At 31.4% G+C, this 26,325-nt stretch overlaps 3 protein-coding genes across 3 annotated transcripts; all 3 read left to right on the top strand.

Annotated features, from left to right (window-relative positions):
* The first annotated feature begins 370 nt into the window (after window positions 1-370).
* On the top strand, window positions 371-673 carry LOC18034567 (precursor of CEP16). Its single transcript, XM_006422861.1, has one exon. It carries the CDS (start codon window positions 371-373, stop codon window positions 671-673), a length of 303 nt encoding a protein of 100 aa, XP_006422924.1.
* Window positions 674-10,201: 9,528 nt separating this feature from the next.
* LOC18035043 (UDP-glycosyltransferase 84B2) lies at window positions 10,202-12,048 on the top strand. The gene has a single exon (XM_006422860.2). It carries the CDS (start codon window positions 10,390-10,392, stop codon window positions 11,866-11,868), a length of 1,479 nt encoding a protein of 492 aa, XP_006422923.1. The 5' UTR covers window positions 10,202-10,389; the 3' UTR covers window positions 11,869-12,048.
* Window positions 12,049-20,839: 8,791 nt separating this feature from the next.
* Window positions 20,840-22,670, top strand: LOC18035399 (limonoid UDP-glucosyltransferase). The gene has a single exon (XM_006422859.2). It carries the CDS (start codon window positions 20,969-20,971, stop codon window positions 22,475-22,477), a length of 1,509 nt encoding a protein of 502 aa, XP_006422922.1. The 5' UTR covers window positions 20,840-20,968; the 3' UTR covers window positions 22,478-22,670.
* The last annotated feature ends 3,655 nt before the right edge of the window (window positions 22,671-26,325 follow it).

Below are 26,325 nucleotides of genomic sequence, written 5' to 3'. Positions count from 1 at the left end.
CTGCTGGCACCTTTTTGGTAGCCTAAGCAACGTTAATTACAAGTATATAGCATCAAATTTATTCCCATTTGACTATAGAGAGAAATTTTGTTAATGTCTTTTCAACAAACCAAACTTCTTTGTTGCCCCAAAATTGAATTTCATTTTCCAAAGACCCTGCTTTGATGGTTCCTAATAAACTTGAACCTTTCGTAGACGGCGCCGGCACGCACCTTGTTCAACATCTGTTAAAAACGACATGCTTTTGTTCTCATTTTGTCAATGCCCTATCACCATCACCACAAGTAAAATTGAACACTATAAATATAAACAAGTGCAACGCATTCTTTGCAAAATATTTCAAAACACAAATAGATATTCATTAATGAACATGGGCGCCGGGGGAGCACTTAAATCTTTTTGCTACATTTTCATTCTTGTTCTTGTTTATTCGGTCTTGCTAAACCCCATGCTTGAAGCTGAATCAAGGCCATGGCGTGGTTCAAGATTGCGCTGCGACGCAGTTGAGGAGATCAATGGAAGGTTATTTTCTCTTAAGATGAGGAAGATGTCAGGACCAAGCCCTGGTATTGGACACAAATATGAGAACTTTAAAACCCTCGGAGGATTAAAGAACTCGGGTCCTAGCCCTGGTGATGGGCACCATAAGACAATTACAGGCAATAAGCAATAAATGCATTGTCATGAACTTGTGGAAATCTATAGAATAGTGATTTTGGTTAGTTCTGTAGCATGTAAAAAGTTTCTGATAGGATTGGTATTTTGGTACTTGACAAATAATAAGCTGTTTGTGCATTGAATTTCTCTATACTTTTGAAATGACCTTCAGTGCGAGTGATTTTTTTCTTTTTTCTTTTTTTTCCCTACGTACTACATAAAAAATTTTCTAATATTTACTACCATGATCTTGTCGAGATAATTAGTTTTATAATATATGATGCAATCTGAATATTTAAGTCCAAAACAGGCCGAATCTACCTCATAGTGCTGTGATCGATCGGTTCACTATAATTAATACAGCTTAAGGTAAATATATTGTGATTCTACTAATTGGTAGATTCTCCCCCCCCCCCCCCCCCCAAGAAAATAAACAATTGTAACAAAAATATTGTCAAACTTGTGCTGTAGCATTCGTCAATTCTGGGAAATAAAACGGTGGCAAGCTTGGCTTTTGAAAGATATCTTGGTGTTTGTTAAGATTACTTCCATCAAACATGTGTGTTTATCTAATTGAATGAGCAATCTTGACTAAGCTCGTTATAATGGATAATTTCGGAGGAAGCGAAACTTAGCATCAAAGATTTTATTCACGAGATTTGATTATGATATTTTCGTGTTAAAAACAAAATAGTTTATGTTGATTTGTTTAACAGAAATTAATCACGGCTGCATGAACATGTGGCGCAACGATATTAATCCAGTTCCTTGCCCTAATGGCTAATGATATCTTCATTTTCTCCACCATTCTGTCATCACCAATGAGGGCATGCCGCATTCAACTTGATAACTAAACGTTAAATTGAGGAAATATAATGTAAACAACCCACAATTTAAATAGTTAAATGGAGAAATATCATTTGGATTAATCCTGATTTTTCAGGTTAGGACACAGTATGTTATTTTTACAAATAGGTCCTTAATCTGTAATCTTTAATTTGGTTATGCAATGACGACTTTTAAAATAGAAAAATTGCTATAAATAATTTTATCATTTATGAAAGAGTGCAACTATTAGGAACTGGATAAATAATTTTAGAGAAATTATCCACCGTCCACTTATTTGTTTTGTCTTTTTTAAAAATACACAAATATTTTTTCTTTTTCAGCGCACCACCTGAAGTTAGCCTTTTATTGCACTCGTTCACTTCCGTATGATCTCTATTAATGGATTTAACATAATATTAATGAAATGACCTTTTTGCCCTCAAAGGAAAATTACAATTTAACCCAAAATAAATGGAAATTGGAGATAAATTGGCTGGATTTAAAATTTTTCAAGCAACAGAGTTAAAAGCAAAGGTGGATGCTAGAAATTGGAGGAAAATAGTGTTTGTTGCTTGCTAAACTTAGAAAATTTGTATTTATTTTTTCTCTTTCAGTTGAGTTAAACGACGTCGGTTTTCTTTCTTTTTTTAATTGTCAAATCGCGTTAAATGACATCGTTTTTCTCTTTTTAAAAAAAATAGTATAATACAACATAATTTTAGGTATTTGAATGAAATGCCCATTTTACCCCTCTGACGTCAGCAACGTTCTAACAACAGTCAAACGAAAGTGGATGGGTGTAATAAAAGACTAACTTCAGGTGGCGTATTGAAAAAAGAAAAAAATCTTTGTGTATTTTTTAAAAAGGTAAAACAAACAGGTGGACGGTATATAATTTCTCATACTTTTATCTCTAAAAAGCTTTTAAAACCCTTTTTCTTAACTCATCCCATTAAAACATTAAGAAAAAATTAGACAATTTTATAGTACCACACTTATTCCCAAAGTAACCCTAAATAGTAAAAAATGAAAAAATAAAAAAATAGAATGTTGTTGATAAACCAGAGTAATGGCTAAATATATATTCTTTCGAATTGGTACCTACATGGGTTTGTTGTTTTGCCATACTTCAAGGGTTGCCGGCTTGCCGAATTTTTAAGGACAATGCTTGGGTTTTTTGGGTTGCTCAAATATAAGCCAGCAAAGAAATTTGAGAGTGGTTTGTTTTGATTAAAATAGCTATTGAGTTTATTTTGAGAGGTTGACATTCTGCTTGCTGATTCGTGGATGATTGGTAAAGAAATTAATTCATGTTTTATAAAAAAATTTGGTTTGGGATAGAATTCATGTAAGTACTTACAATATTGACTTTATTAGATCAACTGCAAATTGCACAAGAATTGTGAACTCAAACCCTCAGCTTTATTAAGGGTCAGTTTGAGATTGCGGAGGCTGATGAAATAAGCTACTTGTGCTGTGTTGGGATGACAAACAATAGCCTTGGGCTAGGCTTTTTCAAGCCCACTTCAAGTTTTGCATGAGGGCCTGGGTCGGGCCGGGCCCATTGCGGGCCTGGGCTGGGCTCAGACGACTTGGGCTTTATTTATTTTTATTAAATTTTGTAAATTTGAAATAAATTAATGATCAACAAGTTATTATAATCATAGGTACATTAAAGAAAATGAATATTTCAAAATAAAATAATAAATCAAGCAAATAAAATCTCATAATTTTAATTTTCTTTAATACTAGATTATCTAATTTAAACGTTCTTTTAATTAATTAACACAAAAGAGAGAGTTTAGTATCATAATTTTAACTTTTTTGAATCATCATTGATCTATAAGTGAAGAATTTAAGTTTTCTTTTTGTATTTTTAAGTTACTTTTCAATTTTAATTATATTATTCTAATTTATAAATTTATTTAAAAAAAATAGTGGGCTTTGGCCTTGCTCGGACTTTGGGCCCTTGTCCAGGCCCTCATGTGCTAGGACGAAGCCTGCGGGCCTGGGCTGACTGGGCTTGGGCAGGATCGAGCTTTTTTGTCCGCCTTAGTGCTGTGCAGATGAAATAAACTGTTGATTAAAAAGTAGATTCGTGTTTGGTAAACTGTGTTGTTGCAGTTGTTGTGAGTTTGACAAATAAAGTATATTCATTTGATAAATTTTATTACAAAAGTGTTGTTTTATTATATAATGACCAAAATAGATATAAGCTTTAATTACTTTTCATTTTTAGAATATGTTTAATAAATTGTTTAGACATATCTTTCTTTTTTCTCAAAATATGTAATATAGATTAAACTTTAAAAGTCATAGTTATGAAATTAGAATATAAACTTACTAGATCAAAATTAGAGAGAACATATGTGGTTATGGCGGTAATATGATGTTTGATGATTTATATATAAGGGTTTATGAATAAGTGAGATACAATTGTCTTTTTATTAAAATATAGGGTTATAATAGACATTTTATAAAGGTGTGATATCTTATTCAATAAGCTACTTATGAAAAGTAACCTCCTACCTGCTTTTAAAAGCTGCTGACAAAGTGGAGAAAATTATAAAATAAGCTGCTTTTACAAAATTGTCCAAACACTATTTTTATAAAAAATTATGAAATAAGCACCTTATTAAATTTATTGCAGGATTTGAAAAATGTCTCAAGTTGTGTTGTTTTCCCCGTGGTGAATAGATTTTAATTGAAATTTTGAACATATAACTGAAAATGAGTGTAAAGAGTCTTTGTTGAAATCAAATTAATACGTTTTATCGAATACATATGTCTTTTTAGGTAATTTTAGTTGTGAGTAAAAATGTAAATACATAACAAGGGTTTTAATAGATTTTTAAAGAGGTGTTAATAGTTCAACTCTTTATGAAATTAAATATCTAATGGATGACTGCTATTTTAGTACTTGAGATAAAATATTGAGTTACTTCTTGGAGGGGGTAGAATTATTCTTTAAATTTATTTTTTGTTGGTCACGCTTGTAAATAATTATCTATGGGGAGAATAAAATAGGCAAGTTGAAAATTTCGGTAAGGCATTACTAAATAAAAAGTTGTTTGTATATTGAATTAACTTTTAGCACACAATTGTGTTTTTATTTTTTGTTTTTCTAAATATTATGATACAAAATTTTTTATATTCATTACAGAATCTTGTCGAGATTAGTTTTGTAATCATGCAACTTGAATATTTAAATGCAAAATAGATCAAATCTACCATGTAGTATTGTGATTAGAGATGGCCAATGGGTTGGGCGGCACGTGGCATGTGTCCGTATAGCACTGCACAGTGTGAGTACGTTTTGGTGGAGCACACGACCCTTGGCACATGTTCGTATATCACTGCACGGTATGAATACATTTTGGTGGGGCACACGGCACGGCATGTATGCGGGATGAGCTGGCCTTAGAATTTTTACGCACATGAGCTTTAAAAGCACGCCGCGATTAGAGATGAGTTAAAGCATAGCACGTGAAAAAGACCCCGCAATAAACACGTTTTACTTTTTAATGAAAGTAAATTTAAAAAATTATTATTTTACAAATAACTTGAAATGAAATCTTTTAATAAATTTTATTAGTACAAGTTTTTTCAATTCATTTAATTTTTAGTTTCAAAAAAGTTATTCTAATTGATTTATATTTATAATTTATTAAATGAATAATAGATATCATGATTTTATAAATATGTATCAATGTTATTACGGATTATGATCTATAACTCTATATAAGTCCAAGTTAACAATTAAGTTAACCCTTAAAAAACAATAAAAGTTAACAATTAAGTTAACCCTTAAAAAAAAGTATTGTTATTATTGTTGTTGTTGTTGTTGTTGTTGTTGTTAAGTATTAAAAAATGATTATAATACCATATGGTCTAACCTAATAATTAGTATTATATTCTCTTACTATTGTTAATTTATTATTGAATATGAACTTGAGTTTGAAATTTTTGATTTTATTGAATTTGACTAAAGGCATATGGACTTACAAAAGTACATAGGCTTAAAAAAGGTATGCCAATAACTTAGCATGTTCTCTTAAAAAAAAGAAAAAAATTATCGTGTTTTTTTTTCTTCGGCAAGGCATGAGGCAGCACAAGTGGGTGTGGCACGTGTGTTGGCCCCGGCTTAAGTAAAAAGAAAAATTAGATGCGGTACGAATCACATGGTGGGCACAACACAACACAAATAAGAGCACGCATGGGCCTTCCTAACGACCGGCACACCCCATTGCCCATCTCTAATTGTGATTATTTTACTATTTAGTTCTTCTGAAAGTATATGTCATGATGATTCTACTTATACGGTAAATTCTCTCTCTCTCTTTTTTCTCTCAAGAAAATAAACAACAAAAATATTATCAAACTTGTGCTTTAGCCTTTGTATGGGAAATAAAATGGTGGCAGGCTTAATTTTTGAAAGATACCTTGATTGTTAAGACTACTTACACAAAACATGTGCGTTTGATCTTGAAAATCCATCAACATATGTTTCAAAATTCAAAATTAAACAATATGAAGTGGCGTCAAATATTATTCATGTGTCTTGGATCTAGTTTTGATCCAAGATCAGCACAGGATGGACCGATATTGGATCAGAATTCGTTCGGAAACTCAAAAAACGAACATTACATTATGCAGGTAAGTTTCATTAAAAGGACCCGAGGCTCTATTATGGGCTGAGATGAGCTTAATTGGGTAGGCTCTATCAAATCCAAACCCTAATAATCCCAGCTTCGGCCTTGAGGCCCATAAAGTGGTTGGGTCTTGATGCTCGGTCCTTAAAACTAAAAGATTACTAAAATGACAAATATGAGAGGGAAAAGCGAAATAATGATCTCTGGGCACCACACACACAATTTTGTGGCCAAGACTTTCATGCAAGTCACTTTCAAACAAGGCTTTTCATTTGAAAAATAAAGATCATTGTTATTTTATTTTTTCCCCAAAATTCATCGCACAAAAGTGTCGCGAGCCTACCGATCATGAACGAAGCTGGAATCCAGCCTCCAAATTCCAAAATGAATTCATCAATCATCATCATGCACAATACAAACAACAGCAAAAGGGCTAGAGCAGGTATCAAAATAGCTTATTGCTTCTAAATAGTAAATTTAGGATTAAGATATGTTAGAATCGCTCTAAAACATAATACCTCTTCACTACTACATAATTAAAATTATAATAAATTTTTTATTATTTATTAATTTACATATTTAATTAAAATTCGTACTCCACCCTGAAACAACTCCAAAATTTTTATTAACGATGACCAAAAAAAAAAAAACTGACAAAATTAGGATTTTGACACTGAAACCTTTAAGTAAATCGAATTCACCCAATTAAATTCAAGTTATTTTTACATAATAAAATAATTATCTGTCTAAAAAAGATAATAATTAAACACACTTCAACAAAGACTTCCTGAATCAATTTCCACTTCAATATTCTTCTTTAAGTAAATGGGTTACAGAGGGATGGAAGAAATTAAATCTTTTCTAATAAGATGATGTAAACCAAGCTTAGTAAGCACCTTTGTATGTGTTTCATATTTTAAAATGTAGAGAGCCAAAACTTTCAGTATTTTCGAAATATGTAGTGTATGTAATCCCAGGAATGATGATTTAGTATTTTCGAAATATGTAGTGTATGTAATCCCAGGAATGATGATTTGCACTGCTTCATTATTATGCCCAAGCCCCTGCTACCATTTACCTGCAAGGTTGGGGCTTACATTATATTGACCATAAGTTGCTGGACTTTAGTTATCTCTATCTCTTTCTCTAGACTTGGTCACATGCTTCTTGATTCCTCTAATTTACTTGCTGAGATGCTTCCTGGCAGATATGGTAGGTTACTTGTGATTAGGCCATATCTTCTTGTTTAGCCCTATTATTAGTCGACTTGAAACCTTATGGACAGTCTATGCTGAGGTGGTGGGATGGTCTCATGTATGTTTCTCTCAACTTGGTGATTAGTCCGTGACCTCCCAGTGATTGGTCCCTAGTTATGTAGACATGCGTTCCATCCATCCTTTTTGACCTGTACACATTCCAGTTATTCATTTGTCTTATTCATGGTCACGTTTTACCCATCCACTGTTTTTGGTTTTTCATATTTTCTTGTTACAAAAATCACAATGAAATGTGAATAGAGAGCGAACATGTCTCCTGAATATTATTGTGCCATGATATAGCAAATTTAAGTTAAACTTAGTATTTTTTTTAAATTGTATGTGTGTGTGTGTGTCTGTGTGTATATTATATATATAGAACCAAAATTTTAATTTGGGGGTTGCCGAGATATATTATAGGTTTGTATTTTAAGAAAATTGGTGGTTGCCGTTAGAAAAAAAAAAAAAAAAGGTAGAGATCTTCCTAAAAACTTTTAACTTTTACTTATTTTTTAAAAAATTTTAAAAAACTTGGGGTTGCCAAAAGCAAACGTGAATATATTGTGCGTGTATTACACATAAAATTAGTAAATAAAAGGTAAAACAAGTAAATTAATATAAGAGCAATAAATTGATGTTTGAAAAATTGATGCTGTGATAAACATAAATTTTATAATATTGCACATAAGACTAGTAAATAAAAGATAAAACAAGTACATTAATAAAAAAAGTAATAAATTGGTGTTTTAAAATTACAAACACTTGTAAAATCATCATATGTATAAGCACTAATCTGATCCAAAATCCTGAATTTTATTAAAGCTTGAGAAAACTATTAAATTATATAGTTGTATGTACATGTTTATAACTATTCTCATGTGCGGGCGTCCTCATTATTTTAATGTGGACACATTATTAAACCGTGTGGTTTAATGAAGTTATTTTTCAATGCACACTAAAATAGTGTTGTTTAATAGTGTATCTAAGCTAACTCTATTAAATTGTATTGTTTAATAGTGTATCCACATGAAAAAAGTGAGGGCGACTGTACTAGAGAATGACTCTACACACACACACACATATCATCATTCTCTAGTGAAAAAAGAAAACATAGACTTTGAAATACTAACAGATAAAAAAATATAGTTTTTAGTATATTAAAATTTTTATATTTTTTTATATTTTAATGACGTCCTCATTCTAATAAAGTGAGAGATCATATATTTTATTAAAATAAGAAATTCTCTACCATACATTACATTGTAGGGATGACAAAAATTCCTACGGGGATAAATACCCTCCGGGATTTTCCTCATTTGGGAAGGGTACGGAAATAATTTTATACTTGATTTCTTATTCGGGAAAGGGACGGGGATGAGGTGGAATCCTCATGCCCTCCTCATTTCCCCATTTTAATTTTTAATTTTAATTTTTAAAATTACTAGTAAATAAATAATAAAATTTGAATTATATTATAAAATTATAACTATTGGTAAAAAAACAAATATCAAAATATTTATATTATTAAACTTTTAGGCCTAATTAACTAATTAAAGTCTTAAATTTTTATTTAGGACATTAAAAAGCCGGGTAGATTCTATTAGCTCCAAAATTTTATTTTATTAAAAATATTAATTAAGCATCTACATTTATTTTATTGTCGATATAAAAGTAAATTATTTTTCTTTTTATTGTAGGATTATGAAGATTGACAAAGATAATTATTTTGATAATTTGTATTTTGCATGTGACTTTTATAATGAATCAATGTTAATGTAAGATATAATTCAAATTTTAGTTTTATTTGAATTTTTATTTTAATATAATTAACTCAAAATAAATAAAAAATATATATTAATTATTCAGGGATTGAGGACCCTCGGAGATCCCCTGTTATTATTTGGGGAGGGAATGATAATTCTTTCAAGTAATTCTGATGGGGATGAAGAGGGGACGGAGACATACACAAAATATCGGTGATAGGTACGGGAAGATTAGTCTCCTCCCCTCCCATTGCAATCCCTATTAGATTGAAATCAATATTTTTTTTTATTTTTTATTTTATCTTATTCTAATAACGTAAGAGATGACTTATTTCAAACTCGACCACTTTTATCTTTCAGCAGCTCAAATAGTTAGTTGTCCATGTCAACTTCTCACCATATTTAACCACATGTAAATCAAAAATATCTTTTGTGGCCAAGATTTCATGCAACTCACTTAATAGTAAGACAAGCATCTTATCTAAAAATTTTGAATTTGGCAGTGCTTATACTAAAAAATAAAATTGTGTCTCGAGGACGTATCTCCCAAAAAAATTATCATTTGTCCCTAAAAACAAAAACTATCAATTAAGACACGAAATGTATGAATTTTTTGTCTATTCACTTTCATGCAGTGGACGAATCACAATTCGACACTGCGTGTCATTTCGTTGAACGTCTCCATGTTTTCATCAAACACTCGCTTTCTTCAACTCTTTGAGATGAGAAAAATTTTAGGTGGGATATAGCTCTAACATGGTGGCACTAGCCAATTAGTATTTGATAAGTGAGATGGCTAGGGAGGACTCTTTTTTTTCTTTTCTTCCCAAATTTCAATTTTTGGATCATTAGGTGGGATCACTGACTTTAATTGGGCGGCCTGGTGGGAACACACCACATTTAAATAACAAAATTCATTTCCCCATCAATTTCAGCCCTAGACATTTATGGGCCCTGGTTTACTAGATTGGTAATAGACAAACAACAGCAAATAGACCGAAAGTCGATATCATCCAGACTTAGTTGCTTCAAAATGCGATTGTTTCATTGAAGAGTTTTTTCAATTGCCATTTTTGCAGGATTATGGAAAGACAGTTCATTATTTCAGTAGCGTCATTGCATACGCACTTTTGCCTGAATTACACATAAATTCAGATTATAAAAAATTTACCTCTCGATTCCAAAGCTCCTCATAGCCTTATCTTTATTCTTCTTCTTTCCAGGAGCAGTCAAATGGATTTGAAAGAGGAAAAAGAATATGGTCATCATGTGCTAATGGTATCACTCGCAACCCAAAGTCATATTAATCCCTTGCTTAGACTTGGCAAACGCCTAGTCTCTAAAGGTCTCAGTGTAACGGTTGCCACACCTGAAATTGCCCAACACCAATTGCTCAAATCATTCACCAGCAGCAAAATCAATGATTGTGTTTCTGATGATATCCCATGTCTATTTTTCTCCGATGGGTTCGATTTAGATTACAACCGCAAATCCGATTTAGATCACTACATGGAAACTATAGAGAAAGCTGGACCTGGTAACCTCTCAAAACTTATCAAAAATCATTACCATGATAAGCACAAGAAGCTCTCTTGCATCATTAACAATCCATTTGTTCCATGGGTTGTTGATGTTGCTGCTGAGCTTGGAATCCCGTGTGCCATGCTTTGGATTCAACCATGTTCACTTTTTTCTATTTACTATCGTTTCTATAACAAATTAAACCCATTTCCCACCTCGGAGAATCCAAATTCAAGTGTTGAGTTACCATGGTTACAAACTTTGCACACACATGATTTGCCTTCATTTGTTCTCCCTTCAAATCCATTTGGTAGCTTCTCAAGAATTCTCAATGACTTGTTCCAAAACCTGAATAAGCAATACAAGTGGGTATTAGCAAATTCTTTCTTTGAGTTAGAGAAAGAAGCCACTGAGTCTATGTCTCAGCTTTGTCCAATACGACCTGTCGGTCCTTTAGTCCCACCTTCATTGCTAGGCCAAGATGAAAAGCTTGATGTTGGAGTTGAAAGGTGGAAGCCTGAAGATCGTTGCTTAGAATGGCTTAACAAGCAATCAAATTCTTCAGTTGTTTACATATCATTTGGTAGCCTTGCTCAGTTATCAGCTAATCAAATGGAGGTCATAGCCACAGCTTTGAAGAACATTAAGCTTCCATTTTTGTGGATTGTTAAGCAATCAGAATCTGCTTCTTCTGATGGTGAGGGTACTTTGCCGTTATGGTTTCTTGAAGAAACTAAAAACCGAGGCCTTGTGGTATCATGGTGTCCTCAAACTAAAGTGTTAGCTCATCCTGCTCTTGCCTGTTTTGTGACTCATTGTGGTTGGAGTTCGTTGCTGGAAACAATCGTCGCCGGCGTGCCAGTGATTGCATACCCTCAATGGAGCGATCAGCCAACAAATGCTAAACTCGTTGCCGATGTTTTCAAGATAGGTCTAAGGCTTAGGCCCAGTGAAGATGGCTTCGTTGGCAACGAGGAGTTGGAGAAATGTGTTGAAGAAATTATTAATGGACCGAAATCGGAGTATTACAAGAAAAATGCAGTGGAATTGAAGCATGCGGCAAGGCAGGCGGTGGCCGGAGGCGGTTCGTCGGACCAGAATATTCAGTTGTTTGCTGATGAGATTCTTGGAAATTATAGTGAACGTGGGGCACGTTGTGGAGAAAATTTGGCTTCATCAATGATAGGTTAATATTTATTTTCAATATTGCTTGATGTAAAATGAAGTCATAAAAGTAGTACTACAAGAATAAAAAGGTTGATGGTCCAAATAAACAAGTATTGCTACATAGTTCCATTGGCATTAATCAATAATTATTTGTAATTGCGAGCCATATTTCAACCAGAATTTGATAGTTTGATTAGTTTCTTTTGACGAAGCTCGCAATCTGAAAACTAATGATTCACGGAATAAGTAAATTAATGATATTGATGCAAATGTGCACAAAAAATAATATAAAAAATAGCACCCATCATTAAAAAAATGATAATAATTACAAAAAAAACCTACTATAAGATAATAGTTTTTTTTTCGTGTGTTTTTTAATTAATTAAAATTTTTACTATTTACTACACATATAACATTATTACTTAATAGCAAATTAATGGATGGCACGACAACGAACCAGCCCACCGTCCAGACACCGCAGGTTGCCAGAAGAGCTTCCCAACCAGACAGCGGTGAAGAGGCAAAGAGCTGCGCAACTTGCAAAGATCCATGGCCATGAGGCCCGTGACGGCCAATTGAATGTAATAGTTCCATTATTGCAAGAAGACAAAGATATCTATTAATGCTTTGTTAAAATAATCTTTGAAACATCGAAGTGGTTTTGGATGGAACATGGATCAGGCTACGGTGTAATTGTGGTATCGTATCATAATTGCATTCAGCCATTGGATGCATTTGAATTAATGGAGTTCACTGATATCCAATGACTGAATGCAACTGTAGCACGGTACCATAGTTGCACCACAAGTTTTTCCCAATTATATATTGAGACTTTTTATTTATTTATGTATTTATTTTAGATCTGAACTCGATGAGCTAACGAGGATGTTATTAAAAAATAATAATAAATCAAAATTATTTATATTGTGTGCAGTCCAAGTGGTTTCTCTTTTATATATTTAGGTAAAAAGCTATTCTAATTATTTAAATTCAATTTCTACAATTATAGGGACTCCGATGTCATTATTGCCCATTACCAAGGGAGGCGAGGGACAAAGTGTTTGCTAGTTCATTTTTAATTAATAATCATATGGGTAAAAGCTTGTTTAGTCCCTATATTATGATGTTAGTGTCTATTTAGTCCCTGTATTTTTAAAAACACCTCAAAACTTCCCTGCTACTAAATATTGACACTTATGCCATTATTTTTTATTATTTTTAACTTATTTTTACAATATTACATTTTTACAATAATATTTCTTTTTTGGATATTAATAAAAAAATTAAATTATCAAATTAAACTCAAAAATAAAATAAAAACAAAAAAGGTATATATTAATTTTTGTGGAAGCTCACGTATGTCTAAAAAATTAATATCGTAAAAAATTACATTATCAATTTTTTTAGAAAAATTAATATTTTAACTCAAGAGTGTGTTCCACAAAAATTAATATATATATTTTATTTTATTTTATTTTTTGGTGTTAAACTGGTAATTTATTTTTTTCTTTTTAATAATGTCTAAAAAAATTATTATAATAGGGTTATTTTTTTCTTTTTAATAATGTCTAAAAAATTATTATAATAGGGCAATATTATAAAAATAAGTTAAAAGGAACAAAAGATAATGGCGAAAGTGTCAATAATTTAATGGTAGGGATGATTTGAAGTATTTTTAAAAATATAGGGACTAAACGGACACTAACTTCAAAATATAAGGACTAAACGAGCTTTTACCCTAATCATATTTATATGCTGACACAGAGAGCTATGTTTACGGTACAAGTTTTCTGATTCACAAAATATGATAGTTCATTTATGTAAAACGACGACAAGGACGTACACGCATGCATTAATGATTTAATAATACCAACAACAACAAAAAAAAAAAATCAAACCGGTTGTGGGACACCCACATTGCAGAACACCGATCAACAGAGTATCGTCAAAATACAAACATAAGTTCTTCTCCGAAAAAAACACTTTAGATAGATTCAATCAGGGCCGGTTTTAGAGCATATGGGACCTTAGGTAAAATTTTTTTGTATGATTTTTTTTTTATTTTGTAATTTCAATACTCAAAGAAATATAAAAAACTAAAAAATTTATTCGACTTTTAACTCTTGAATTTTAATAGTAATAAAAAAGATTTTAAAAATTTTCAAAAACCAAACTTAAAAAAAATAAGCAAGAAGATATCTTTTTTACTTCCATTAAAATTATTACAAAAATAAACAAACAAATAAATAAAAACAATATTTTTTTCAAATAGAATATTTTTCTATTTGGAATAGCAGAAAATTGAGATGATGAATTGATTATCAAATAATAGATATGCATTTTATATTTTAAGAAACTAATTTTTTCTTTTTAATATGAATCAATGAATGTAATAATTCTCTTTGTAAAAAAAAAAGAGAGCAAGAAATCTATTTATCTATTGATTTTTTATACTACAAGGAATTAAAAGGAATATTAAAAGTCAAAAATTTTAATATTTTTAGGAAAGTTAAAAGGTAAAAAATGTAAATTTTTTTTAAGAAAAACTAATAATGAATGAATTAATGACTAAAAAATTTTATTAATTATATCTTTTGAACATTAAGGTTACCAAATATTGATTTTCTATAAATAAATAAAAAATAATTCTAAGTTATGGTATAACTGTTAATTATAAAGATGTCTAATAGGGTTTTCTACAATACATAATTTTTTTTTAAAAAAAGATATTTATTAATTAAAGAACTATTAAGAAATACTCAAAAAAAATGAGGCCTTTAAAGAATATAGGGCCTTAGGCAATCGGCTTGCTCGCCTATACTTAATGCCACTATTGGATTCAACTTAATATTATTTTAATAGGGTCCAGCTACCTTGCAACAGTTGCAAGTACCATCAATTTTTGTCTTTTGTGATGTCAAATTTCATTTAACCCCTCATCTTCTTTTTTATTTACAGTTTATTTATAACATTATGTGTTTTGGTAGGTGACTTTTTAAAATTTTACTTTATTTTATTTAATATTATTTACTTTTTTATTTATAATTTTATGTGCTTTGGCTGGTGATATGCTTAAATGTAATTTTATTTCATTTAATATTATTTAACTTTCTAAAAGAATAAATATAACAATAACCCTATGACTAGATAATATTAAATAATATTTTTAATAAAATAAAATAATTAAAAAATTATTCTTTTAAATAAAATAAATAATATTAAAGAATAATATTTATTTTTTAGGACTCACAATTGCTTATTCTATTTTATTTAATATTATTTAATTTTGAAAAATAAATATAATAATAAGCTATGACTAAATAAAATAAAATAAAATAAAATAAATATTATTTAAAATAATATTAATTTTTTGAGTCTCATTACTGATTATTTCATTTCATTTAACATTATTTAGTTTCATGAAAGAATAAATATAATAATAAGCTTATGACCATATAACGTTAAATAAAATCAAATAAATAATATTTAAAATATTTATTTTTAATAAAATAAATAATATTAAAAATTTATCCTTTTGAAGAAAATAAATAATATTAAGTAAAAAATATATTTTTTAAGACTCACACTGATTATTTTTTATTTAATATTATTTAGTTTTTTAAAGAATAAATAAAATAATAATAAGTCTATAACTAAATAACATTAAATAAAACAGAAATAAATACTATAAATAATATTAAATAAAACAAAAATAATTAATATTAACAATTATATTTATTTTTTTAATGCTCACTACTGATTATTTTATTTTATTTAAAACTTTTTAGTTTTTTGAAAGATTAAATACAACAATAAGCTTGCAACTAAATAATATTAAATGAAATGAGAATAAATAATATTAAATAATTTTTTAATAAATAAATGATATTAAAAAGTAGTTTTTTAAATAAAATATATAATATTTAAAAAAATTTATTTTTTAAGACTCACTACTAATTAAATAATATAAAATTTTAAACAATTTGGACTTATGTGTTAAATTTATTAAATTTTCTTAATAAATTAGTAGTCCTTTTTTTTGTCTGTCATTTTATATTGATGCTCGAGATAAGGAGAAAAAAAAAATCAAGAGTTTCATTAGAAGCGTAGAACTGAGAATTGGTTTCATACGTCATTGAATTTTGTTGCCCATATAATATTTTAGAGATGGTTATAATTAGCAGCAATCATTAGTATGAATTTGGTTTAAATTTTAGAAGATGACTCAAACCCAAGTCTTGATCTTGAACAGTGAAGTGAGAGAAAAGAGGGGTTTCATCATTTATTTATAAATGAAAATATTGTTTATTCAGGAAAAAAGTATTTTTGGTATTAACTGGGGTGTAATTGGAAAAGGGCTTTTAGGAGGATTTTGCAGGATCCCAATAGTTCAACTCTATATCAAATCATCACTGCATCGCATTTAATGTCAAATAATCGGTTTCAATTTTTCAACAATTTGGGTCAATATGATTAAAAAGAAAATCTATAAAATGTCTTAATGACGTTGTTTTAATTAAACTCTAATATCAAAACAAAAAAAGCACTGATCCAGTGCCAATAAACAAATAAGTGGTAATTAATTAATTAAAATAAATTAATAATTATATTATCTCATATTATATATGAGCCTCCCTAAATAAAATTTAATGTAATTTACAGCAGCTCACTTAATGATATCGTTTTATAACTTACTTTTATACTGAAAAATCTGATTATATATTACCATAAATACAACTTAAGAAAACCCGTATATATATTAATGCAAATCATCAACTCAGTCGATAAGACAAATAGCGACAATCATGTAGAGCCGGAATTGCCACATATTGACATAGGCATAGCCATGCAATTAAACATAAATTGCAGAATAATAATAATAAAAAGTACCCCCACGTGTTTAACGTGTTCACTGGGGCTTTAGTTATATGACTTCAATTTCTCTATTCGTGTTGGAAAACAGCAACTCGTTACCAACCAATTCATCTCTTACCAACAAACAAGACATAAGTAAGAGCACTGTTGGTTCCGACGAAAACAACGTTAATTTTGATTTTTGATCCAGCTTTTACAGACCTAATTGCTAACATAATAAACTTAAGGGTTCGGTTATATTAAAATTTATGTACGTTGAAGTACAAATTTTAACTACACATGTAAAATAATAAATAATAATAAATTTATTATAATTTATTATTTATTATTTATCGTGTGTGTGTGATTAAAATTCGTGTTTTACCCCATATAAACTCCTAACACATCCATAGTCTAACCCTAAAGAGGGGGCTTTTATTTGTGTACGCATTATTTCTGTCGGCCTTTTTTATCATTCTGTCTCGTTATCATTTCCCCACGAACAATAATGGAGCATCTGAAGACAAAACTTCTTTGGTCAGCTTATCTCTGCTACCATGTTCATTTCACCAGTGGCGGACCCAAAAACTAAAGTGAGGAGGGCTTAACTTAAAAAAAAATTATTTAATTTAAATTTTTTTAATGTTTACTTGAATATATTTTAAGTCTTTTAAACTTATATGTTATTATTATTTTTTAAATTCTAAATAATAATAGTAATAAATTTTTTCTTAAATGCATGAAAATATCATTTTTCGAAGTAGTTTCCACAAAATATTTTAAAAAATAAAATAATGTGGCTAATGGGATTTAAACCAAGGTTTTGAAACCATTAAATAACACTCTTACTATTGAACTACAAGTCTTTTAATATATGAAAAATATGTCAAAATTCTTTTATCTAACTTTTTCATAAGAGGCTTGAGGTACATTTAAAAGAAAATTTAATGGCCGGGGGGCTGAAGCCCCTCCTGTGCCTTAATTGGGTCCGCCCATACATTTCATCTTTGAGCATCTCAAGACTGCGTCGCAGGATCATACCGCAGTGGGGCAGTCAGGCGTCACAGTAGTGAGAAATTCTAAAATATGTTAATAATATAATCAATTAATATAGATAATAGAATTTTATGTAATTTAAATGAATTAAGTATAAATTAGTGGGGATTAAGCAGCAGCACTATTAAAAGCAATTGGTGATTGGTGATTTGCAGTATGTATGTCCCGTCCAAAACCAATTTGATTTTTTAAGATTATTTTAACAAAGCAGTAATAAATGTCCTAATCTCTTTACATAATCATAATTCTCTCATGATCTGAGCACTCCCCATCTTTTACAGATTTTGTGCCATATGTGTTTTAGTATTAGTGGATGATTAAGATTTAACTACTTTTTCTTTTTTATTTATTAGCCACTAATCATATTAATAGAATTTGTTCAGATGAAAATTAGATCAGGAGAAAATCCTGATCCATCTTTACAATAATGAAACTGTCACGTTATATTGACTGTCATGGGCCAGCTCCTCTTTGCAATATTATTTGTTGTGCTGTATTGTGTATTCGTATGTTGTATTTAGTGAAATGAAATTTTAGTGTGTTTCTAAACAAAAAAGAAAGAAATTTCTGGTTATTTAAATTGGCGATGACGAATTTGAGTTAGATTAGTTTGAGATAGCATATATTCTACCAATTAAAATCATAATAGATCTGGTGCAACTAATCCAGAGTTTGAATTTTTTGTTTTGGTTCTAAACATCAAAAGCTTTAGATCAACACAAAAAAGACATATCTACATGCAAATAAAGATAAAAAGTATAAAACCACATCATATCTATATCTAAATGAAAATAAATAAAATCCTAAAAAATCTAGATCTAGATAAAAACAAATACCACCACAAGTGATTTGGGTGGAAAATAAGACATACATCATGGGCGGAGATCAACTGAGATAACCACCATCATACATGATAAACAAGGAAAGTAAACACTGAAAAACAAGAAAAAAAAAAGAGAGAGTATTTTATTAATTTATTGTGAGATAAGTCTCAATTTATTGGCTAACTTTTCAGGTTAGGAATAAGGCCACGTATATCACCATAAATGGTAAAATTCAAAAGCTGAAAATGAAAGCGAGAATTTGATGAAAGCAAGTCTAAAAAATCTAACTTTTGTGCCGTAAATTATGATCACTCTGTCACTGTTCGTTGTAATTTTCTTGGGTAGGCTGATTTGGAAAATGTAGTCCAATTAAGCTCACAGTTAAATATTATTATCTCACTGCATGTTGATAAAGACCTCTCGCATAGGACGATCAATTGGATAGCAAACCCAACAAAGACAAGCTCGAAGGTCGTCAATCAAAGACACTCTCGTGTGTTAAATTAAAAGAAGTGATCGATCATATTATTATGGCAAAGAAGATCAATCATACTTTCGTTCCCTTTATAGAATTTTTTTTCACTATTTGAGAATTGTCAAGCCATGTTGATCGAACTAATTTTAATTTGTATCCATGTCAAATAATTAATCTATACGTTAAAGAGACTATATTTACTTTCAAAGGTTTATTGTTCAATTGTTACGCAATTCCTATACATATAAATTTGGAAGGCTCGTTACCACACATTCGAACTAATTCGGTGGTAGTTGTTGTTGTTGTCCTTTTCGAAGCAGCAACATATTCAATTTCAACCGCAAACATACGCGAATAAAAAATTATCACATTACGTGCAGCATTTGGCCAAAGCGCGAAGATCTAGAAACATGCCGAGATAAATAAAACAAAAAGACGAAAAAAGGAAATTTGGTCGCCTCTTGTAGTCTTGTTATATATCTAACAAAGGAAGGAAAAATCCATGAGAAATACGAAATGAATTAACTTACGTTTGATCCAGAAGGACCATCGCTTTCATTGTGATTGATCAACAGCGTGACTTGATAACTGTGCAAGTTTTAAGCATCCAAGAGGGGGGCCGATTGAGTGGTATTTTAGGCCTTTTAAAATTTAACTTTTAGGTAGTTTTATATAATTTCTATTAATCATTCGTATTATTTCTACCAATGTTTTTATTTCTGTCAATGATTAAGTAATGGAACTCCCAACACGAGCAAGTTAAAAACAAAATGAGTAGAGAATATTCATTATTATCTAAGTTGATAGTAATTTAATTCCCTCTCCACCTACATAAGAGTATCCTCCGAATCTTAAATATCTTATTTTTTTTTAACTAGATAACATCCGTAGAGGATCTGAATACACTTAGCATGTACAAAAAGCATTTACTGAGTTAAAATTGCAACGAAAGAATTTCTTGCAGAAACAATTCATACGTAAGTGATCTTTATGATTGGTCTTGCTCAGCTTTATGAAGCCTTTGCCTTTCATCTTCTAAATGATGAAGGGGCTTTCATCATTTTTAGGATCAAAATAACTTGTTACTTATCATGGGCAGATAAGCAGTTTCCAAATTTTTGCGAGAAATTTAATTTGCTAACATGAAAAAACAAAAAAAAAAAAGGAAGAAGACGAAGATAATAATAATAAAAAAGTGAAGTGATTATTGATAGAGTCGGTGCGAGCCGTCGCATGCAGACTGTGTGTGATGTCACGCACTACGTCAAGCTCGCATGGTAAATAAATAAATAGCATCAATGATTGAGGGAGATACGCAAGCAGTGGTAATAAATCACTTCGGACGGTACCATCAAAGCTGAGTCAGACCGCAATTCTAGACGCCCTCATAATTAAACATGGCTCACCAATCCCTCGAAGCTGTTTGCGATTAGTTCTACGCTAGCTACGTTTCATTTCCTCATTCAATTTGACTTGCCACGCATTTACCATTACCAAACTATCAATCACGTGCGCGCATATATATAGTGATTATTACGTAATTTTTTAATATAATAAAATAAAATATTATAAAATAAAACACCCTATACCATAACAAATATTTTATTTATTTATCATTTATTTTAATAAGATAAAGATATATATATATTGAAAAAATATTTATTTTAATAAAGTGAATAAACTATTAATAAATAAAAATATAAAATTTAATATATTGATAGATAAAAATAAAAAGTCTCTCATGTATTAAAATTTATATTTATCGTGTATTCTCACTTTAAATGTTCCCGGGACTTATATATAGACAGTTAGACACAGAGTCACGCACACAAACGCACAGTCGAGGTAGCTCGCCAAGCCCATCTGTCATTTAAATTGCTAGCTAGCCAATTTTAGAACAAATTATTCGAGAATAATGGGAACTGAATCCCTTGTTCACGTCTTACTAGTTTCATTCCCCGGCCATGGCCACGTAAACCCGCTTCTGAGGCTCGGCAGACTCCTTGCTTCAAAGGGTTTCTTTCTCACCTTGACCACACCTGAAAGCTTTGGCAAACAAATGAGAAAAGCGGGTAACTTCACCTACGAGCCTACTCCAGTTGGCGACGGCTTCATTCGCTTCGAATTCTTCGAGGATGGATGGGACGAAGACGATCCAAGACGCGGAGATCTTGACCAATACATGGCTCAACTTGAGCTTATTGGCAAACAAGTGATTCCAAAAATAATCAGGAAAAGCGCTGAAGAATATCGCCCCGTTTCTTGCCTGATCAATAACCCATTTATCCCTTGGGTTTCTGATGTTGCTGAATCCCTAGGGCTTCCGTCTGCTATGCTTTGGGTTCAATCTTGTGCTTGTTTTGCTGCTTATTACCATTACTTCCACGGTTTGGTTCCATTTCCTAGTGAAAAGGAACCCGAAATTGATGTTCAGTTGCCGTGCATGCCACTACTGAAGCATGATGAAGTGCCTAGCTTCTTGCATCCGTCAACTCCTTATCCTTTCTTGAGAAGAGCTATTTTGGGGCAGTACGAAAATCTTGGCAAGCCGTTTTGCATATTGTTGGACACTTTCTATGAGCTTGAGAAAGAGATTATCGATTACATGGCAAAAATCTGCCCTATTAAACCCGTCGGCCCTCTGTTCAAAAACCCTAAAGCTCCAACCTTAACCGTCCGCGATGACTGCATGAAACCCGATGAATGCATAGACTGGCTCGACAAAAAGCCACCATCATCCGTTGTGTACATCTCTTTCGGCACGGTTGTCTACTTGAAGCAAGAACAAGTTGAAGAAATTGGCTATGCATTGTTGAACTCGGGGATTTCGTTCTTGTGGGTGATGAAGCCGCCGCCTGAAGACTCTGGCGTTAAAATTGTTGAGCTGCCAGATGGGTTCTTGGAGAAAGTTGGAGATAAGGGCAAAGTTGTGCAATGGAGTCCACAAGAAAAGGTGTTGGCTCACCCTAGTGTTGCTTGCTTTGTGACTCACTGCGGCTGGAACTCAACCATGGAGTCGTTGGCATCGGGGGTGCCGGTGATCACCTTCCCGCAATGGGGTGATCAAGTAACTGATGCCATGTATTTGTGTGATGTGTTCAAGACCGGTTTAAGATTGTGCCGTGGAGAGGCAGAGAACAGGATAATTTCAAGGGATGAAGTGGAGAAGTGCTTGCTCGAGGCCACGGCCGGACCTAAGGAGGCGGAGCTGAAGGAGAACGCGCTGAAGTGGAAGAAGGAGGCGGAGGAAGCTGTGGCCGATGGTGGCTCGTCGGATACGAACATTCAGGCTTTCGTTGATGAAGTAAGAAGGAGAAGTGTCGAGATTATAACCAGCAGCAAGTCGAAGTCAGTCCACAGAGTTAAGGAATTAGTGGAGAAGACGGCAACGGCAAATGAGAAGGTAGAATTGGTGGAGTCATGATGGACACGTGTAGAGTATTGATTGGAAGTTCTGACTCAAAGCACTTGTCGTAAATGAAAAGCTTCATAATAATCATATTTTGCACTACTTTATAATTACGTGATGTTTTTATCTTAATGTACTTATCTATTTCCTTTAACAAAAAAAAAAAAAAAAAAGTACTAATCTGTTGGCTTAAAATTTTGGGGTTAAACGATTTTTGGGTTATAGAGTCAAATGTTTATACGAATGAATTTATGTTATTTTACTATGCGACAAAAGATTGGGTGAAAGAACAGATATGCACGTGATAAGGCGATAAAAGGGGAACAATACGATATCATCAGTGATGTACAAGAGAAATATCAATTATATGCTTCCAGCTATCTTACTACAGTGGTAACATACTCCATATTTTTGTCTCTTTCTAAATTAATTACACTGCAAATCTATGTTTTATTATAAAATTAAAAAACAGTCAGAAAGTCCTAAATTTTGACTTGTTTTAATTTTCAAACTTAAATCAAAGGGTAGGTTATTTTTTTAATTATTAATTCATACACTCATCATCAAAATTTTAAAAAGAAAATTTACTCTATACATCTACCTGAATGTTAAGTATAGCATTTATAAAATAATTTTTTATTCTTACCAAATAAATTAATATAAGATAATATAAAAAAAAATTGGTTAAATTGTTTACATGCCCACTGGATTCCGCTCCATATCTCTACCAATTAACAATATTGAATTCTATCCCTAACTCAAAAGTTATTGAACCTGAGACGTGGAAAAAGTTACTGAATAAGTGTGAAGTATAAAGTGGCTTTTTTAACTCTAAATTCTTGTTAAAGAACTTCTAAACTTGTTCATCAAACTCTTAGATGTAAAAATAAATGAAAAGCACTCCACTTTTTGATACATTCTTATTAAACAATTGAAAAAACACACATAAGTAATTGGTAAATTAATATATTTTTATTATATATTGGAACTATTGACTGTATATTGAACAAGTAATTTGAAAAAATATATATTAACTACAATCTAACAATAAGAGATTAAATTCATATTCACATTTATCATAAAATATTGTATGTAGTTAATATATGATTTAATTATATATTAAACTAATGGGTCCAGCTACTTTGCGTCAGGGGTTTGATACCCCAGTCTTTTGTCCTATAGCGAATTGGTAGCAAATACACTTGATGGTTGAGATTTAACAGTTTGAAAATGGGTAACCGGGTAGAAGAATAGTACCAGTAAAACAAAAAAGAAATTGTAATGACCGTCTTTCTCCCCACGGCTGAAGTGTGCAGTGATATTCATACTGTTTTTAGAAGCTTGAATTAGTGGGCCAGTTAGTTTTCTTAGGTTGGGGTTTGGAAAAAAAATTATTGAATTAGAGGGTGAGTGGGTAGAAAGCAGATTACGGGTATTGTGGCGCAAACTGGGGATTTAATTGATGAATAAGTTACGCCGTTAGGTTAGAAGTTGTCGTCATTTGCTGTCATGTAGGTTAAAAAACAACCATTTGAGTGGTGCTGGAGTAAAGTGAGCAGAGATAAACTGTAGCGAATTCTGTGGAGAGTTATATTTGGAGGTCATATTTGCTCGCAATTTCGTAGCAATCAGTTGTCTGCAGGAGTCTTAATACGACATTGAGGTATGTATTGACTGTGAATATTTATATGTGGCTCTTAATTTGAGTCCATGTGTATAAATAGTAGACGGTAATTGATTGGGTACGCATGAACAAGTAAAAATAGGCATAGAATGTTAGGTTTGGTTGTAAAATAGAAATTGGGAGGAAGAAGTAGAAATTGGGAATATATTATGTTATGAAAATTGATATGTTAATAATTATGCAACTGATAGAAAGAAACTTTCATCAGGTGATTTAGATTTTGATAGAGAAATATATGTGAATCAATAGACATCAGATTAATAATTAGTGTATAGGCATGAAAATGCAGGATTTTTTAAACATAGTGGGTGAAATGTTGTAGTGCTGTCAAGTTTCATATTTCCTCCATCTCCTATCCTTGTGACTGGTTTGTTTGAATATGTGTCATTATTGAATAAGGTAATTTCTGGTACCTTTGGCAGTTCACTGGCAAAAATCATGACAGTGATGTCTAGGTCAACCATTTTGTATAAAAGAACCTACTGTTACTTTGAGGTTTTGTTGATGGTTTATGAGCATAGTGAGTGAAATGTTGTAGTGTTGTGCACTGTTGGGCCTATATGGATGTTGGAGTAGTGAGATATTGGCAAATATTTAATTGATCTAATTATGTATAGCAACTACCCTTTGGAGTATGAAGATCTAATTGAAAGCATTAAATTGAAGTTTCACAGAGGGGAAGGGAATATCCTTTCGCATGACTTTGAGTCAGAGGAAAGTTTTAGTTGAAAACCTTCAGGAGCAACCTAGTTTGAGTTCAATTCTTTATTCATATCTTTAAGTAAGAGTGGAACTACAATTTTTTCTTGGAACTGTTTTAGAGTTTCCTTTTAGTAAAGAGTAAGCAATTTGTGATTACTCTGCGTTATATTTGAAACAGGATGGGGAAACCATTGATTTTGTACATCATTTCTCGTCCTCTTCTTAATCCAATTGTGTTGAAGGTCTATGCTTCTTTTTCTTCTTCATTTTCTTTCTGTTTTGGATATTTGTTGGGTCATACAAACGTGGATGGACTTGTATTCAAATCGAATGAGAATTGAAGGAAGAGGTTTGATTTTCTTGTGTGGATGATAGTTCAAATGTTCCTCTGGGTGCATGGCTTGATAAGAATTGTGGATTTTTGAGGGTTTAGATATGCATCTAGTATCAAGTGTGGATCTTGTAGATATGTTTTAGTGGTATGCAGTTTATCTTGCTCTACATTTTCAGGGATCTTTAGAGTTTATTGGTAAGTTATAGTTTAGATATTAACTCTTATTGTCATTTTTTAATGCTCCCATGTATATTTTCCTAGACTGGAGATTCGGCTCCCCATTTTTTTTGGTTCTTTGCAATGAACTTACTATTTATCCTAAAACTTCTCGCCTGCAATCATTATTAACCTGAAGTGGAATACCTTTTTGTAGCTATATACTTGCTAGCTATGTTTGCAATTTTCTTGGTTCTAAAATACTTTTAGAATAATCCTCCGTTTGTAATCATTTGATTTTTAATGATTTAAGCTCCAAACATTCTATCATATTGATGTAAGGAACAATGATTTGCATTTTTCAATTTCGAATGGGTGTGTGCTGGGTCTGCTGGCTTCGCTTTTCTGCCATTTGTTAACAAATGGTGAACCATAGGGATATTCAATCTCTTCAATCCTGAACATAGGTTTGACACTCTTCTTGCTAAAATAACAAAATCCAGCCTTTATATGAAACTTCACTTTTCTCCCATTTGTTAACAAATGGTGAATCATAGGGATATTCAATCTCTTCAATCCTGAACACAGGTTTGACACTCTTCTTGCTAAAATAAAAAAATCCAGCCTTTATATGAAACTTCAAGTCATTCAATGCCCCCTATACTGTTTAGATGGAAGATTGTATTTTGTGTTGAAAATAGTTTGTTATGTGTACTTCAGTAATTGAGAAAAACATGTCCTTCTGCTTATCATTTTTGCATTGGTAAATAGTATGATTCTGAAATGTGAAAACTGTTGGAGCTAACACTAACCAGCATTTGAACTGCAGTATTCTTGTGCTTGATTCATTACATCAAGGCATACAGAAACTAACACAAGATTTGGATCGTGTTCTTCTTATTTATTTTGTCAGAGTGCACATCAATTTAGTAAGAGCCTGAAGCTAGCTGAGAGAGGCAGGGCATTGTTAACCTCATCTGGGACTGG

Source organism: Citrus clementina, unplaced genomic scaffold (assembly GCF_000493195.1).
Source record: "Citrus clementina cultivar Clemenules unplaced genomic scaffold, Citrus_clementina_v1.0 scaffold_8, whole genome shotgun sequence".
Lineage (NCBI taxonomy): Eukaryota > Viridiplantae > Streptophyta > Magnoliopsida > Sapindales > Rutaceae > Citrus > Citrus x clementina.
This window is presented reverse-complemented; position numbering and strand designations above follow the sequence as displayed.

Excerpts from the sequence above, each read along its gene's own strand:
- LOC18034567 (XM_006422861.1), top strand. The coding sequence starts at position 371 with ATGGGCGCCGGGGGAGCACTTAAATCTTTTTGCTACATTTTCATTCTT.
- LOC18035399 (XM_006422859.2), top strand. The coding sequence starts at position 20,969 with ATGGGAACTGAATCCCTTGTTCACGTCTTACTAGTTTCATTCCCCGGC.
- LOC18035043 (XM_006422860.2), top strand. The coding sequence starts at position 10,390 with ATGGATTTGAAAGAGGAAAAAGAATATGGTCATCATGTGCTAATGGTA.